This window comes from Penicillium canescens (genome assembly GCF_028828765.1).
Source record: "Penicillium canescens strain IBT 15451 chromosome Unknown utg000004l_segment0_segment0, whole genome shotgun sequence".
In the NCBI taxonomy this organism is placed as follows: domain Eukaryota; kingdom Fungi; phylum Ascomycota; class Eurotiomycetes; order Eurotiales; family Aspergillaceae; genus Penicillium; species Penicillium canescens.
The window spans coordinates 3,654,388-3,669,472 of record NW_026703966.1 but is presented as its reverse complement, the minus strand read 5'-3'; the positions used below and the strand labels follow the sequence as shown (position 1 = coordinate 3,669,472).

The window sequence follows — 15,085 nt, the reverse complement described above, 5'->3', positions numbered from 1 at the left end:
GGTCAACCTTGGTATCCTTGAGGATCAGGCCGAGAATGCGAAGTCGCTGGGGGTCGGAGGAAGAGTAACGGGGAACTTCTTGGGCATCCGGCGCAAAATGGCCTCGTCAATATCTTGAATGCGATTGGTGGCTCCGAGAACAACGATGCGCTGCGGCTCTCCCGTGGAATTCGCTGAGGTGAGACCATCCCAATGTGTCATAAACTCAGCCTTGACCATGCCGCTTGCCTCGTGCTCACCACTTCTCCTGGTTCCGAGCACGGCATCGATCTCATCGATGAAGACAATGGCGGGCTGCAGTTTGCGCGCGAGCGAAAACACTGCATTGACAAGCTTGTTGGAGTCACCATACCACTTCTCCGTCAATGTTGAAATGTGCAAGTTGATAAAGCATGCGCCACTCTCAGATGCCAATGCTTTGGCAAGCATGGTCTTTCCGCAGCCAGGCGGACCGTACAGTAGCACTCCGGAGGGTGCCGTCAGGAGAGATGATGTGGAGGCATAGAGGTGAGGCATTGTCAATGGATAGATCACCGATTCTTTCAGCTCCTCAATGATTTCGTCAAGACCGCCAATATCCTCGAATGAAACTGCAATATCCTCTGGCGCAACGACATCCATCGCAACCGCTTGTTCGTATTGATTCAGGGTAAGCTCCTTCTTTTTCTGTCCTCGCCCCCGCTTCCCATCACGTCGCGGTGAGTCTTCATCTGAATCATTTCCTTCGAGTCGACGTAAGATGGCTGCCGACTTCTGCCGTTGTTCCTCTTTCTTCTGACTCTCGGGGTCGAAATCAAGGCGTGATAGAAGGTAGCGAACTAGGAAATATGCGGAGGCGGACTATAGATAGCGTTAGAATAACCGTCGCGACTTGAAAATGAAGAATTATAGACTGACAGTGCCTGCGATCATCACCATCTCTTGAAAGAACTGCTGCCATCTTCGGCCACCGGCTGAAGCCATGGTGACGAAAAAAATAGGTATTAGATAGGTAGATATGACAAGTGGCACAAACAGATATCAGAAGAAGTGAAATAAGATAGATAGAAGTAAATTAGAGAAGATTATAGAAGACCGAACCCCGGAGATCGGGCAGCTGTGGCGGGAGCCGGGGAATGTCACATGTCGCAAGGCGGAGAAGTGTTGTTTGTTCGGCGCGTCCCCACGACTCTGTCTCCGCACAGCACCCCATTGCACGATGCCCAAACGAAAAGCCCCCTCTAAGATCTCTGGCCTTTTGGGCTCAGATGATGAGGATATAATGCAGATCAAGCAAACAGAGGCCCAAGAGACACATGATGAGCCTCCCGCCAAAAAGCGCAGAGGCAGACCGCGTACTTCACATGAAAATGTGACCACCGAAACCAAGCCCAAGCCCAAACCAGCTACGCGAGCGAAGAAACAGAAAGAACTGGCTGAAGCTACAGAAGAAGGCCCCGCACCAAAGAAACGAGGCCGACCACCAGGAGGCAGTCGCGTATCACAGTCGCAAGATCCTGAACCAAAGACCCAGACAGCTGTCACAGTTGAAGAAATGGAGGCGGACGATCGTACTCAAGACCAGGAGAATGAAGACCCTCAGCGCGCACAAAAGACCAATGCCACAAAACCAGCAGCCACCCGTCGCGGACGAGCTGCAGCCAGCGTGAGGAAGGAGCTTCAAACAGACAATGGATTCGAGTACACTCCACGCGACAACCAGAAAGCCAGCGTTTCAGAGGATTCTCAAGAGCAACCATCACCCAGTCCTCATCCTCGGGCAAAAGGACGAAGAGCGGAGCCTGAGATAGAGGAAACACAAGAAGCCGATGAACCTGCCGCAGAACTCGTAGATGAGACGATCATTCCCGATGAACCGGCTTCTAATCGCTACATCACATCTCCTGTGAAGAATGCTCGCGCCCGAGCGTCCCTCCTGCGCCATCCACCGGATGCTTCTCCTCGGAAGCGCAAATTAGGAGAAACTGAACAGAGCGGTGACCCAGAGCTAAGGCGTAGGCTTGGTGAACTCAACAAGAAGCACGATGCGTTGGAAGTCAAGTATCGGAACCTCCGAGAAATCGGAATTGTCGAGGCCAATGCCAATATGGATAAACTGCGGAAACAGTGTGAGACGGTTACTACAGGTATGTTCATTTCCCCTGTAGCCGTCAAAGCAGATCGATTGACATACGACTAGCTTCGAACGAATTGGTTGCCTCGCTCAAATCAGAATTGGAAGTCCAGCGTAAGCTTGGGCAACAGAGCCGTGGTCTGCAGAGGCAACTCAATGATCGTGATGCCGAGATGGCCAGGTTAAAGTCTCAGGCCGATGAGGCTCAGGCACAACTCGCCTCTGCTCAAACTGAAGTCAAGGCCCTACAGACGAAGCTTGCTGCGGCGCGCAACACAGCTGCCAGCATCGAGGGGGCTGCGAAGATTCCCGGTAGTGCCATCAAGGGTGGCCCGGGCAACCGTGCTAATGCGGCAGCCAGCGCTGAAGCGGCGCAAGCTGCACAGCTGGCACAGCTAAAGGAAGATCTTTACAGTGACCTTACCGGGTTGATCGTTCGCGATGTCAAAATCACAGACACGGACCATGTGTACGATTGCATCCAGACCGGAATCAATGGAAGTAAGTTGCTAGATCTCTCGGCAATCTCCTTCTCTTGTCTAACCTCCTTGCAGCTCTTCATTTCCACTTGGCCATTCCCAAGGCATCGGCTAATTACGACAATACCGAGATTCAGTACCTGCCTCTCTTGGATGCCAACCGGGATCGCGACTTAGTGAATATGCTGCCGAACTTCTTGGTGGAGGATATCACCTTCAGTCGTGGACAGGCCGCCAAGTTCTATACGCGGGTAATCGATGCCTTGACCAAACGCCGGTCTCTTCCAGCGCAGTAGCAGAGGGTTATATAGTGCTTTATCATATATTGTTAGGAGTTGGGGCAGGTCAATGTTATATGTTTTGTGGTCTACTTTGCTCTAGTGTAAACAGTGGGTTCTGCCGTGCGCAATTGAAACTCTGTGATTGGCTCTCACCGCCCCCAAGGTTCCCCAATGCGGACAAAAGTTGACGTGTTGCGTTTGACATGCCTGTCATGCTTGTCTCCTTTCAATTGCTTTGCTCAATTCTTTTCTAATTTTCTTTGTGGCAGGGGACCACTTCCACTCTTTTGGCCCTTGAGCTGGACCTGAGAGGAGATACATCATGGCGCGTCTCGGCCGCGTCGGGTTCCTGGCCCTCGCGGTGGTCTTCCACCTGATATATACATACTCAATCTTCGACATCTACTTCGTCAGCCCGATCGTGAGTGGCATGCAATCATATGGAGTCGAGCGATCCTCCGAAGCCGCCGCACCAGCTAAACGTCTCGTCTTATTTGTCGCCGACGGCCTACGAGCCGACAAGGCCTTCCAAGCTTTCCCCGATCCATCTCCAGAAGCCGATCAAGAAAACGACGATGTGATTCGCCTGTCTCCGTTCATCCGCTCGAAAGTTCTCTCCGAAGGCACCTTTGGTGTCTCGCACACCCGCGTCCCCACCGAATCACGACCTGGCCATGTTGCGCTTATCGCTGGACTCTACGAGGATGTTTCCTCGGTGACAACCGGGTGGAAGATGAACCCGGTCAACTTCGACAGCGTGTTCAACCAGAGCCGACACACATGGAGCTGGGGTAGTCCTGATATTCTGCCCATGTTCAAGGAGGGCGCGGTACCGGGTAGGGTTGATGCGGAGATGTACAGTGAGGAAGCGGAGGATTTCACTGTCGATGCTACGCATTTGGACACCTGGGTCTTTGATAAAGTGCATGGGCTCTTCGAGTCGGCGAAGACGGATCCCGAATTGGATCGGAAGCTGCGGGACGACAAGTTGGTCTTCTTCCTTCATCTGCTGGGCTTGGATACCACGGGTCACTCTTTCCGACCTTATTCGAAGGAATATCTGCACAATATAAAAATTGTGGACCAGGGAGTCCAGTCCATCACAAAGCTCGTGGAGGATTTCTACGGCGACAATGAGACGGCATTCGTGTTCACTGCGGACCATGGCATGAGTGACACTGGCAGTCACGGTGACGGTCACCCGGATAACACACGTACACCGTTGGTTGTCTGGGGCTCTGGTGTTGCGAAACCACAATTTTTCATTGACGGAGTTGCCCCGGGCCATGAAGATGGCTTTTCGGCCGATTGGGGATTCGACCAGGTCCGGCGCCACGATGTAGCACAGGCCGATGTGGCCGCGCTCATGGCTTACCTGGTTGGTCTTGATTTCCCCGTCAACTCGGTTGGCCAACTGCCGCTTGATTATCTCGATGCCAGTCCCAAAGAGAAGGCACTGGCCGCGTTGGCCAACACGCAAGGAGTTTTGGAAATGTATCGCGTGAAAGAGGAGCAAAAGAGATACGCGGTGATCCGATATGTGCCTTACGAACCTCTGTCCGGATACCACGAGACCTCAATCGAAGGCCGACTGGCAAGAATTGAGGCACTCATTGCCAGTGGTGATCACGAAGTGGCCATTTTGGTATCCTCTGAGCTTCTTCGGACTGCCCTCGAGGGACTGCGTTACTTGCAGACCTACGACTGGGTTTTCTTGCGGACTATCGTTTCTGTTGGGTATTTGGGCTGGATTGCCTATGCTCTGACCACGGTGATTGATCTGCATGTTTTGCATGGAACGTCAGACTCTCACCGGACGACAGCGAGCATTTCATTCTTCTCATCCATTTTGGTCACTCTGTTCTCCGTCTTCCTCTACCAGGGCTCCTCCTGGCGCTACTATTTCTACGGATTCTTCCCAGTATACTTCTGGGAAGAGGTCTTCGCGCGCCGGAAGGCTTTGATTGCCGGTCGTGAGATTGTATTGGGCCACATGCGCTCTTTCACCGGATACCTCAAGTTTGGTCTCCAGCTGCTGGCATTTCTTGGAGTGATGGAGGCCTTAGTTCAATCCTATTTCCACCGGGAGATCTTCACCGTTTGCTTCGCTCTGGGTGCATTGTGGCCTGTGGTGCATGGATTTGGTTTCATCCGAAGTCATGCGCTCCTCTCTGTGACTTGGGCACTTGGTTGCGGATTAATGAGTACATTTACTCTTCTCCCAGTCATCAAGATGGAAAATATTGACACAATGTAAGCTTCCCTGTTTCTTCAATCGGTTGCCACTTATTAACACTTTTACAGCACTTATGGTGGACTGATCATGTTCCTAACTGGCATCTTATATCTGTTATTCGAGGACAATATCATTGGACACCGTGATGGCAATGCCATTGGCCGTGTCGGGTCGCGCGTTATCATGGGAGTTCAAATTGGGATGGTTCTTCTTGCCCTGATTGTGACCAGATCAACTGTGTTTTCTTTGCAGGCTCGCCAAGGCGTGCCGTTTGGAAACATTGTCGTCGGATGGATTGTACTAGGTAAGTTCGATTTATCGAAGACCCTGGGAATGTCATCTTTGAGCAATGCTAACTAGTTTCAGTGGCCTCTCTCTCCCTCCCATTCTTCCACCGGCTGTATCCAAACAGTCACTATCTTCACCGTCTTATGGTCATTTTCTTGACCTTCTCACCAACCTTTATCATTCTCACCATCTCATGGGAGGGTCTGTTCTATTTTGTGTTCTGCATGACCATTGTAACATGGGTTCGTCTGGAACACGCAATTTACGTTCATACAAAGGCCAATACTACGGCGCAACAAGCCGGCAATGGGTCTGTCACAAAGCCTTCGACTGGCACTGCCACCGTTGACGGCGAAACCTTCCATTACCGTGCTCTTACGCTCTCCGATGTCCGTGTGGCACTATTCTTCTTCTTCCTCTTGCAGGCAGCCTTCTTCAGCACCGGAAACGTCGCCTCAATCTCGACCTTCTCCCTCGACAGCGTCCGCCGTCTTGTCCCCGTCTTCAACCCCTTTAGCCAAGGCGCTCTCCTGATCCTCCAAATTCTCATTCCCTTCGCCATCATCAGTGCCAACCTGGGCATCCTGAACCGCCGACTGGAAGTCCCACCTAGCGCCCTCTTCATGGTCGTCATGGCCATCTCAGACATCATGACTCTCAACTTCTTCTTCATGGTCCGAGACGAGGGCTCCTGGCTTGACATCGGTATGACAATCAGCCACTTCTGCATTGCCAGCGCCCTCTGCACCTTCGTGGCAGGTCTGGAATTCCTTAGCGAGCAATTTGTCAGCGGCGTGGACGTAAGTCCTACAATAGGAGCTGTTGGATCGGCCGTGGTCCAGGTCATGGATGAAGCGGCTGAGTGTGGCCACGAGGCAGTCCGCAAAGAGCCGGAGCCCAAGAAGACTCAGCCTAACGGAAACGGGGCTAAGCAGGGCAGGTCCAAGTCAAAGGGCAAGGCCAAAGGCAAAAAGAATGGGTTCTCATAGCCCACTTGTGGATGTAGCCGGGGACCACCCTGCTCCCCGAAAACCCGCAGGAACACTACAGATTTAATTGCGACATTTCAATGTATTTTACATGTATCACATGGCAATATATCCATCTTGTCAATATCGTATCGAACGCGAACACGCACACGCTACAGTATGATATAGAGTCGATCAAAACTTGCCCTAGCAAGCCTAAAGTTATATCCAATGGTAGAGTACTGTATACCTTGCAACTCATCCCCGAACCCACAATTTCTCCTCGGGAGACAAGGAGATCGGACTTCCATTCCCCTCCGATCACCCCCTAACCAGCCTAGCCTACACACACAATATAACAGGCACATCCAATAAACAAGGATCTCGACCCGGCGAACGGGCCCAGGAACATGGTGCCTGACCGAAACAACTGGCTCTATACCCAAAACATCAAGAGGCTTGCAGGAGGATCGTCTCCTATGTGGAGCATGTGCTGTGATTGGGTGGAGCTCTCTCTTTGTGCCGAGGTATCACAAGATTGCTACGAGATGTACAAGAGCGAGAACACCAGGACTTTTCTAAGGATCTGGGGATCGGAATGAGATGAACAGGTTGGATGGGATTGGATTAGATGTTCCCCGCGTTTTTCCTCGCGTTTTCGCCCCCCGTCTGCCGCCCCCGCAATATCGCCTCTGGTGAATGTGATGCTGTAGATGGGCTGGGCTGGATTGAGGGTCTGAGGGTTTGAGGGATCGGTTACAGAAGCATGACCTACATTATCTTCTATGTGCATCTATTTTGTCTGAAACAGTTTCTATGTAACTAGCCTCTCAATCATGTAGATGTACATGAATATAATGTAGAGAGTAAGTCACACGGCCATACTTCGTAGATAGAGGTATATAGTGTCTATAGAGGTAACACAACACAAACCCTTTCATGCCACCCAAAAGCTCATATGCAAACATATATGTCCGAATGCAAGTACACTGTGCAAAGTGCAGTGCAGTTTATGAAACTCCCCGACTCAAACCGTTGCCTCCGCATGCTGCGTGGCTGTAGGCTTCCACTGGCCGTGGCTATTCTATCTGATAACGTCATATCCCACAGACGAAATGTCGGTTGAGATTAACATCTATACAGCCTTGAACGATGAACTAAGTTCTATACCCCGTAGTCATCGCTCAATTCAGATTTAGTAGAATTCATCATCCTCGCGCCTATTCCATCTTTGACTATAACTCCATTCCTTGAAATATCCAATCCGGGAAGCAAAATGAGCAGCATTTCTGGCAAAACGGACCCGAAAGGGAATACGAGATAAGGAAGCTGCAATTATGGCATATAGCCCAAGGTGAATTCGAGGATATTCTTTGGACTGAAGGTACTTTTCCGCATTGAAACGGCACTGCGAATGATATATTAGAAAGAGGTAGCTATCACGAAGAATATCTAAAAAGCTTTCGAGCGCACCCCTACTATGAGCTAACGTGAAACGCTTGCGGCTCCCAAAAAGGATTACTAGTCGCTTAATATGGCTCTAGGATTTTAGACTAAACCAGTACTCGAGCACACTAGGCCTCTCTGAGTTGATCGACAGACGGATACGGTTTGGGCTGTGGCCCCGTTGGTGTATAAGAGAAACTAGATCTATGTTCAGTGATTCAAATTTGGCTCTTGTTATGTTCTAAATTCTCTCTCAATCAAAATTACTCTCTGCACTCAAATTCTGATCCTCTCTATCTCTCTGCCTATCTCCGTCAAGATTCTTAATATATACGACCTTGTTGTCGAGGAAAACAATCAGTCTTAGGCAAGATCTTGCCATTCAGCTAGGCTTTGCAAAATATCCTATGTAGGAGAATAGACTACTTCTCCCCTTGCATCATGATTGAGACTTATTAAATAGAATATTAAATAGAATGTCTGAGTGCTTAGGTGAAGAACCAACGCCATTAGGGCATGTTCAGCACCACGTGACACTCAGACTGAGAAATACACGGTCAAAAAGCGGCATCACACGTGCCAAGATAGGCAAGCCCCAGAGGGAATCGTCGTCTCTTTTCCGCTCCACCGTCTCCCCTCTGTAGATCATGACCCTGCCGCCCTGCAAGATTCAGTGTGGGTGACTACTACCTGAGACCTAGAAGCTATCGGAATGTCTAGGCTACATGTACATATGTAGGTAGTGTACCTATAGTAGGTGGCACCCATCTATTGGAGTGATGTCTATGATATTTCCAACTCAATTTTTAGGACCCTTTTTTGTAGCAGACCTAATGCAGACCAAAGAGCGGAACATAGACAATAATGGAGACGTAAACCGTTGAAACAGCAGCCTATAAATTGTACCAAATTGCTGACCAGGGGGAGATCTCCACCGTGACGATTATTGCCACAGCCCTCCCCCAGATATTCCCTCTCTCTCTCCTTCCCCCTCTGTGTTCCGGTACTTTTTCTTTTGATCGCGTGGCGTCCTCCTTATTCTCGGTGCCTACCTTGTTACCTCCAGGCCTATTGAGTCTTATATTGCCAGCTCCTTCCCTCCGCCCTCCGCCCTCCGACCTCCCTCCTTTACCTGCGACACTCTCCATCTGAGAGGCTGCATGGAGACGGCGCTATGAGTACCACCGAATTTCACACCGAACAACATTCGGACAACTCGCACCCCAGCCCAGCTCCGAGTAACGCGGGCTCGACGGGGACGTCGGGCATCACCGTGCGCAATGGGCCGCAAGGCCAACCGCTGAGTTTCAGAAGGTAAGTCTTGGAAGATGTGATGATCGGAGATACTGGAGATGCTGGAGATGGCGATACAGCTTTCTGCGATATGTGCAATCTCTCGATGCTATATTGGTTGATGCCGGGAGTCGCGGGGGTTGTGCGGGCGCAACCCAGAGAGGTACTGGGTTTTCCAGGACCTCGCACCCCCGTTGCTTTGGGAGAAAGACTATGCAGAGTTAAGCATTTAAAGGCGCTTGCTGATTTGTTTTATCTAATCTAGGCAACGTGCATCACGCGCGTGCGAGGTACGTTCTGGATTCTCGAGGGGCGACGCGACTGGGGTGCCGAGGTTCTCTCGCACCTCGGCTCGGTTGCTTATCGGTGAACTGCATATACTCCCCCACGATAGCTTCGAACTGGACGAGATGGCTGACTGTGTTTCTTTGGGAATTAGACTTGTCATGCTCGAAAGGTGTGTTTTTCTCTCGGTCGCATCGTACCTCGTCGTCGCTAACCCCTTTCACCGCCTGTAGGTCCGATGTGATGCTGCTAGTCTCGGGGTGCCCTGCACCAATTGTGTCGCCTTCTCGATCGAATGCAAGATTCCCTCGCCGAAACGAAAGAAGAGCCAAGCCAAGAGCAAGGATGAATCGCGGTATGGTGACAGCCCCCCACATACTGCCTCCTCGCTCGTCGATGCCGCCGTTGCTCAGTTTCGACCCACCGAGGAGCCGGCGCGCTCTGGGTCTGTGTCTGGATCTGTCTCAGCACCCCGGGAAGCGGAGCGGAGCTCCGACTCGGATGAGAAGGATGCTTTTGGATACAGGAAAAACCGCATGGCTGCCGAAGGCATGCCCGTTACCTCTCTTTCCGAGGCTGAGGCAGCCCAACAAGCGTCGGCCAATAATGCCTATGCTCAATTTATGAAGCCCAAGTTTGCCCGTGCTCCGATTAAAGATGCTGGCCGGGTGGCGTACCTAGGCGAGTCGTCAAATCTGTCCCTGCTGGTTCAAGATCGACATGGAACCACGGATGTCGTGCACTACCCGCTCCCACCGAATATCAGAGGATCTCGTGCCCGCTTGACGGACTTGGACAATTTGGAAATCGACATTCTACACCAGCGAGGTGCTTTCTTGCTCCCTCCCAAACCGCTGTGCGATGAGTTGGTCGATGCTTACTTCAAGTGGGTGGCGCCCGTGGTGCCCATTATCAACAAGAGTCGCTTCATGCGTCAATACCGGGACCCTAAGAACCCGCCTTCGTTGCTACTCTTGCAGGCGATTCTGCTGGCAGGATCGAGAGTCTGCACCAACCAGCAGCTGATGGATGCCAATGGGTCGACCACCCCCGCTGCCATGACTTTTTACAAGCGTGCTAAGGCGCTGTATGATGCCAACTATGAGGATGATCGTGTCACCATCGTGCAGGCACTAGTGCTATTGGGCTGGTACTGGGAAGGACCTGAAGGTGAGTGATTGACCAGTACATGCCTTTCTTTCTATCTCTAATGAGTTATAGATGTCACCAAGAACGTCTTCTATTGGACCCGGGTCGCGATGGTAGTAGCACAGGGCTCTGGAATGCACCGCAGTGTGGAAATGTCACAGCTCAGCAAACCAGACAAGAGACTCTGGAAGAGGATTTGGTGGACTCTTTTCACCCGTGATCGTTCTGTGGCTGTCGCATTGGGACGTCCAATCGGGATTAATACAGACGACTCGGATGTTGAAATGGTGACAGAAGACGATTTCATTGAAGATGAGCTTGATGCTCCCGCCGATATTCCTCCAGATCCCGTCCATGTTCACTTCTTCCTTCAATATGTCAAGCTGTGCGAGATCATGGGCTTGGTTTTGTCGCAGCAGTACTCTGTGGCTTCGAAGTCACGGCGCATGAATGCAATGGACCTCACCCACTCAGATATGGCCTTGGCCGATTGGCTGCAGAACTGCCCCAAGGAAGTTTGCTGGCAACGGTCTAAACATCATTTCTGGGCTGCACTTTTGCATTCAAACTACTAGTATGTGATTTGCCCTCCGAATCACTCAATTGAAACTAACCATCCTAGTACCACGCTCTGCCTTCTTCACAGGGCTCACATGCCGCCCGCCTCGTCTGCCCCGAATAGTTACAGGGTTGAAGAAATGGCATACCCATCACGAACCATTGCCTTCCAGGCGGCAGGAATGATCACTTCTATTGTCGAGAACCTACACGCTCACGGAGAGATTCGATTTGCCCCCGCATTTATCGTTTACAGCCTGTTTTCAGCCTTGATCATGCACGTATATCAAATGCGCTCGTCGGTCCCTTCAATTGTGACGACCTGCCAGGAAAGAATCAATGCGTGTATGCTGGCGCTAAAGGATGTATCAAAGGTTTGGCTAGTGGCGAAGATGGTCAACACGCTCTTTGAGTCTATTCTCGGAAATAAGATTCTAGAGGAGCGACTCCAGAAAGCTGCAGGTCGGAAACACCAGCGAAACCGGCACGAAAACGCGGCCCCTTCGAAGAAGCCAGACCCGCCGAAGCGCAAGTTCGACGACATGGACCTCGGACTGCCGAACGGCGGTCCTACACCTCCTGTCTCGTACGAGCGCTCTCGTCCCCAGACACCTGCCGTCACACCATCCAGAGAGCTGAATCAACCCACTTTGGGCCACCAATCACCCAACACACACCGCGGTCCCCACGATCCAATGACAGGCACAGGCAACTCCCGAGCCAACACCCGACCAACAACTCCCTTCAACGGCCAATTCTCCCTCCCTGCCACACCCCCCGACTTCTTCCTAGTAACGCGCGCCTCGCCCAACCTCTCCCCCTCCCTCTGGGAGAACTTCCAACCTGACCAACTCTTCCCAGACGGCACAGCTTTCTTCCCAGAGCTGACCTCCCCGCCACCACCTGGCTCTGTCGACCCATCCCTCCAAATCCCATCCAACCTCCCCCCGAACATGTCCCAGCGTCCAGGCCCAATGATGAACAACCAGCCCCAACCCGTTCCAGGCGGCCGCAGCATGTCCGTCTCCCAGGCTAGCCCACAGGTGATGCAGGGCATCCCCGGCGCCGTCGGCATGCAGCCCACAGGCCCACAGCAACAAATGTTCAGCATGGAAGGCCAGCAGACATGGCCCCCGATGCATGGCCTTGATGGAACGATGAGCGGTGCGGCCATGGACAATGCCAGTCAGGATGATAACTGGAGTAGCAGTTCGCGCAGTGGACCTACTGCGCCTACGACGCTGAATGTCGAGGACTGGTTCCAGTTCTTTGGTATTAACGGTGGCTTTGGAGATTTGGCTGCGTAATCATGTCCCCACGCTCGAGAATTATCCATGACGTTTACTTTTGGTTTCCTTCTTGGGATGCCGGCTTGGGTTTTGGCTTCAGTATTGGATTGGAATAATGTACTTCCAATCCACTTTGCGCACTCTAATCTAATTGCTATGCTATGGTATGTTGGTATATACTATCATCCCTATCTCTATCTCTATCTCTTGCACCTTTCCTTCCTGCTATCTGCGTCTGATTTAACAAAACGGATTACGAGGTGGTTCTGGCTGGGCGTTTTGGAGTGGGATTGGTTGATTGGCCGGGTTGTGTTTTGTGTTCTATGTCTGGGGTTGATCTGTTCTTTGGATATCCTTGGAGGCTGGTTGCTGTTTTCATTTATTTTCTCACTTATTTCTTCCCTTCTTCCTTCTTGTCACTTGTTCTCTTATCCTTTCATCTCTTTTGGTTATGTTTTTTTTCTACATTTTTGTTTGTTGGTCATTAGGTAAAACTTCACGGACTGGAATCCAGAGGGAGTTGGGAGGAGTAGGAGTATATACATTTTCAATTCCAATTGCTTTTCTCTTAAGATAAAGTCAGATCACTAGGGAAAGCGGGGGTTGTTTGCATAAGAACTGTAATTGAGCTCCCCTCTAACATTGATAGTCTCCATTCTGGGAATGTATGCGGTAATGAACCGGCGCATACAGGGTGCAATTAACTGGGATATATGGTCCTACTTTTTATGTCTGCGTATTCCGTTTTAAAAAAAAAATCAACTAAAATATGTACACGGATAGCTAGATACCCCATACACCCAATGGATCAGGGCCTGAGCCTGAGTCTTTCCTGGATTGCTGTAATTTCTTTACCCGTCTGACCAATGTTCCGACCAGGATGGGACCAATTAGTGTGCAGAGTGAAATTGCCCATATGACTACAAGGTAGATATCGGATGAGCCTTCAGACGATGATCCAGAGAATATCCCTTGGCTTTCCGCAATGGAGGCGATGAGATATCCCACTTCGCCTCTGGCGACCATTGCCAATCCGAGGATGAATGGTGGATATAGAGATTTGGGTTTAGGTGGAAGAGACATGTGAGACCTGGGTCTGAGATTGGGATTGGGATTGGTTGCAGATGGTTCATTCGTCGTTCGGGGCTCCTCTTGATTGGAATTGTCCGGACTCGAGATTCCACCGGTCTCAGTCCTATTTCGACCCTCTGTCTTCTTTGAGCTGCTCTTCTCTCGCTTTGAAGGCTTGCTCGTAGCTTGGGGTTTGGAACAGCAGGATTGGACGTATGCAAATGGCCTCTTGAGGATCGATACCAGACATGTCAAAGGATTCGTGGAGAAGCGCACGAGCCATAGAGCTGTGATCATTTTCCCAATTGCCATTAGGATAGCGTAGATTATTCCTCGCCATACGATTTGGCCTTGAAACATTTTGGTTATGGGGATTGCGAATCCAATTGACGCCTATGTGGATTAGTTATTTCTCGCCAGTTGAAGGGGACAGGGGGCTCACGAAGAACAGAGGTAAGAGGATTCGGTCGGTTGGTTCTTTGTAATACTTGCTGTAGATAAATCCACCTGTCGGTGTACCGTCATGCGATGGGTCATTTTCTTGTGTAGCTTGTGTACCAGATGGCACTGCAGTTTGAGATGCCTGATTTACGGCATCGCGTGTAGCACCTTGATGACTGCAAGTCTGCTGGTGGGATGAAGCAGTAGCTGAATGAAATGTTTCAGACTGTGAAGCAACCACCGAAGGCTTAGATTGAGTCACCAATCTATCAAACCAGGAGATGATCACTCCGGCAAGGTAAGCAGCAAAAAGACTCGAGGTACCAGCATATGTCGCGCTGGCTACAATGCCCACGAGAACACATATGTGCGTGAGGAATGCAAATTGTGCAGTTCCCATATAATCAGGGAGCTTGCTCTTGTGGTCAATCACTTTCTTTAGTATCGGCCGGAGACAGAAAGCACACAGTACTAAGAGACCAACAGCAAACCCGAGGGAAACAAAAACGGGCCGGATGACAGTCACAGGGCTGAACGACGTAGCGCTTCCGCCAAGGTTGGAGATAATCTGGACCATAACTAAGCCAACGACATCATCGATCATTGCAGCACTTGTGGTGACCGTTCCAAGACGTGTAGTCGTTAGTTGAGTGGTTGAAAGGATGGTAAAGGTAGTTCCAAGACTTGTTGCGCTTAGCGCTGCACCAGCAGCGAATGCTTGGAGCGAAGTTGCGGATACAAGCCCTTTGAGAATGAAGGATAACCCCATTGGTACACCAATTCCAGTGAGGGCAACAGCTGTTGAAAGAAGAATGTTTGCTTTGAGGGACTCGATCGAGGTTGATAGACCACCTGTGTATGTTAGATTGTATGTTGTTATAAGCAAATTGGTGTATGCGTACCTTCATAAATTAGTAAGATCAACCCTAGATAGCCAATTTGCTGAATGACGCGTTCTGTCTCTTGGTCAAGCCATTGTGCTCCTGGTGTACCCCAAATGATGCCGATGAAGAGCTGGCCGATGAGCCCACAGTACAGGAGTTTGTCGAGGCAGGTATTGGCTATGTTGAGGATCAGGAGAAGCCCGGTGTAATTCAAAACTGTTTTGATGGATGGCTCGTGGTAGGCAAATGCTGCTTCCGATTCCGACGTCATTTTGTTCTTAGCGGTGAGGTGAACGTATTCCAG

At 50.7% G+C, this 15,085-nt stretch overlaps 5 protein-coding genes across 5 annotated transcripts; 3 read left to right on the top strand and 2 right to left on the bottom strand.

Annotated features, from left to right (window-relative positions):
* Positions 1 to 24: 24 nt before the first annotated feature.
* On the bottom strand, positions 25 to 963 carry N7446_006740 (protein-degrading AAA family ATPase MSP1; the record flags this gene model as incomplete). Its single annotated transcript, XM_058515487.1, has 2 exons — positions 25 to 840; positions 898 to 963. 2 exons carry the CDS (start codon positions 961 to 963, stop codon positions 25 to 27), a joined length of 882 nt encoding a protein of 293 aa, XP_058372665.1.
* A 235-nt stretch (positions 964 to 1,198) lies between these two features.
* N7446_006739 (putative chromosome segregation protein (Pcs1)) lies at positions 1,199 to 2,888 on the top strand (the record flags this gene model as incomplete). The annotated part of the gene is made up of 3 exons (XM_058515486.1): positions 1,199 to 2,126; positions 2,180 to 2,614; positions 2,668 to 2,888. The coding sequence occupies 3 exons, from the start codon at positions 1,199 to 1,201 to the stop codon at positions 2,886 to 2,888; spliced, it is 1,584 nt and encodes a 527-aa protein (XP_058372664.1).
* A 307-nt stretch (positions 2,889 to 3,195) lies between these two features.
* On the top strand, positions 3,196 to 6,386 carry N7446_006738 (mannose-ethanolamine phosphotransferase MCD4; the record flags this gene model as incomplete). Its single annotated transcript, XM_058515485.1, has 3 exons — positions 3,196 to 5,126; positions 5,178 to 5,413; positions 5,476 to 6,386. The coding sequence occupies 3 exons, from the start codon at positions 3,196 to 3,198 to the stop codon at positions 6,384 to 6,386; spliced, it is 3,078 nt and encodes a 1,025-aa protein (XP_058372663.1).
* Positions 6,387 to 8,658: 2,272 nt separating this feature from the next.
* farA (CeGAL family transcription factor) lies at positions 8,659 to 12,947 on the top strand. Its single transcript, XM_058515484.1, has 5 exons — positions 8,659 to 9,125; positions 9,370 to 9,565; positions 9,623 to 10,559; positions 10,611 to 11,112; positions 11,161 to 12,947. The coding sequence occupies exons 1-5, from the start codon at positions 8,986 to 8,988 to the stop codon at positions 12,401 to 12,403; spliced, it is 3,018 nt and encodes a 1,005-aa protein (XP_058372662.1). The 5' UTR covers positions 8,659 to 8,985; the 3' UTR covers positions 12,404 to 12,947.
* A 221-nt stretch (positions 12,948 to 13,168) lies between these two features.
* On the bottom strand, positions 13,169 to 15,052 carry N7446_006736 (cation:proton antiporter; the record flags this gene model as incomplete). Its single annotated transcript, XM_058515483.1, has 3 exons — positions 13,169 to 13,849; positions 13,899 to 14,749; positions 14,800 to 15,052. The coding sequence occupies 3 exons, from the start codon at positions 15,050 to 15,052 to the stop codon at positions 13,169 to 13,171; spliced, it is 1,785 nt and encodes a 594-aa protein (XP_058372661.1).
* Between the last annotated feature and the right edge of the window lie 33 nt (positions 15,053 to 15,085).

Bases quoted from the DNA above. Each gene is read 5' to 3' on its own strand.
- farA (XM_058515484.1), top strand. From the start codon at position 8,986: ATGAGTACCACCGAATTTCACACCGAACAACATTCGGACAACTCGCAC. The intron at 9,126-9,369 runs GTAAGTCTTGGA...TATCTAATCTAG, and splicing joins CAACCGCTGAGTTTCAGAAG to GCAACGTGCATCACGCGCGT. The intron at 9,566-9,622 runs GTTTTTCTCTCG...CACCGCCTGTAG, and splicing joins TTGTCATGCTCGAAAGGTGT to GTCCGATGTGATGCTGCTAG.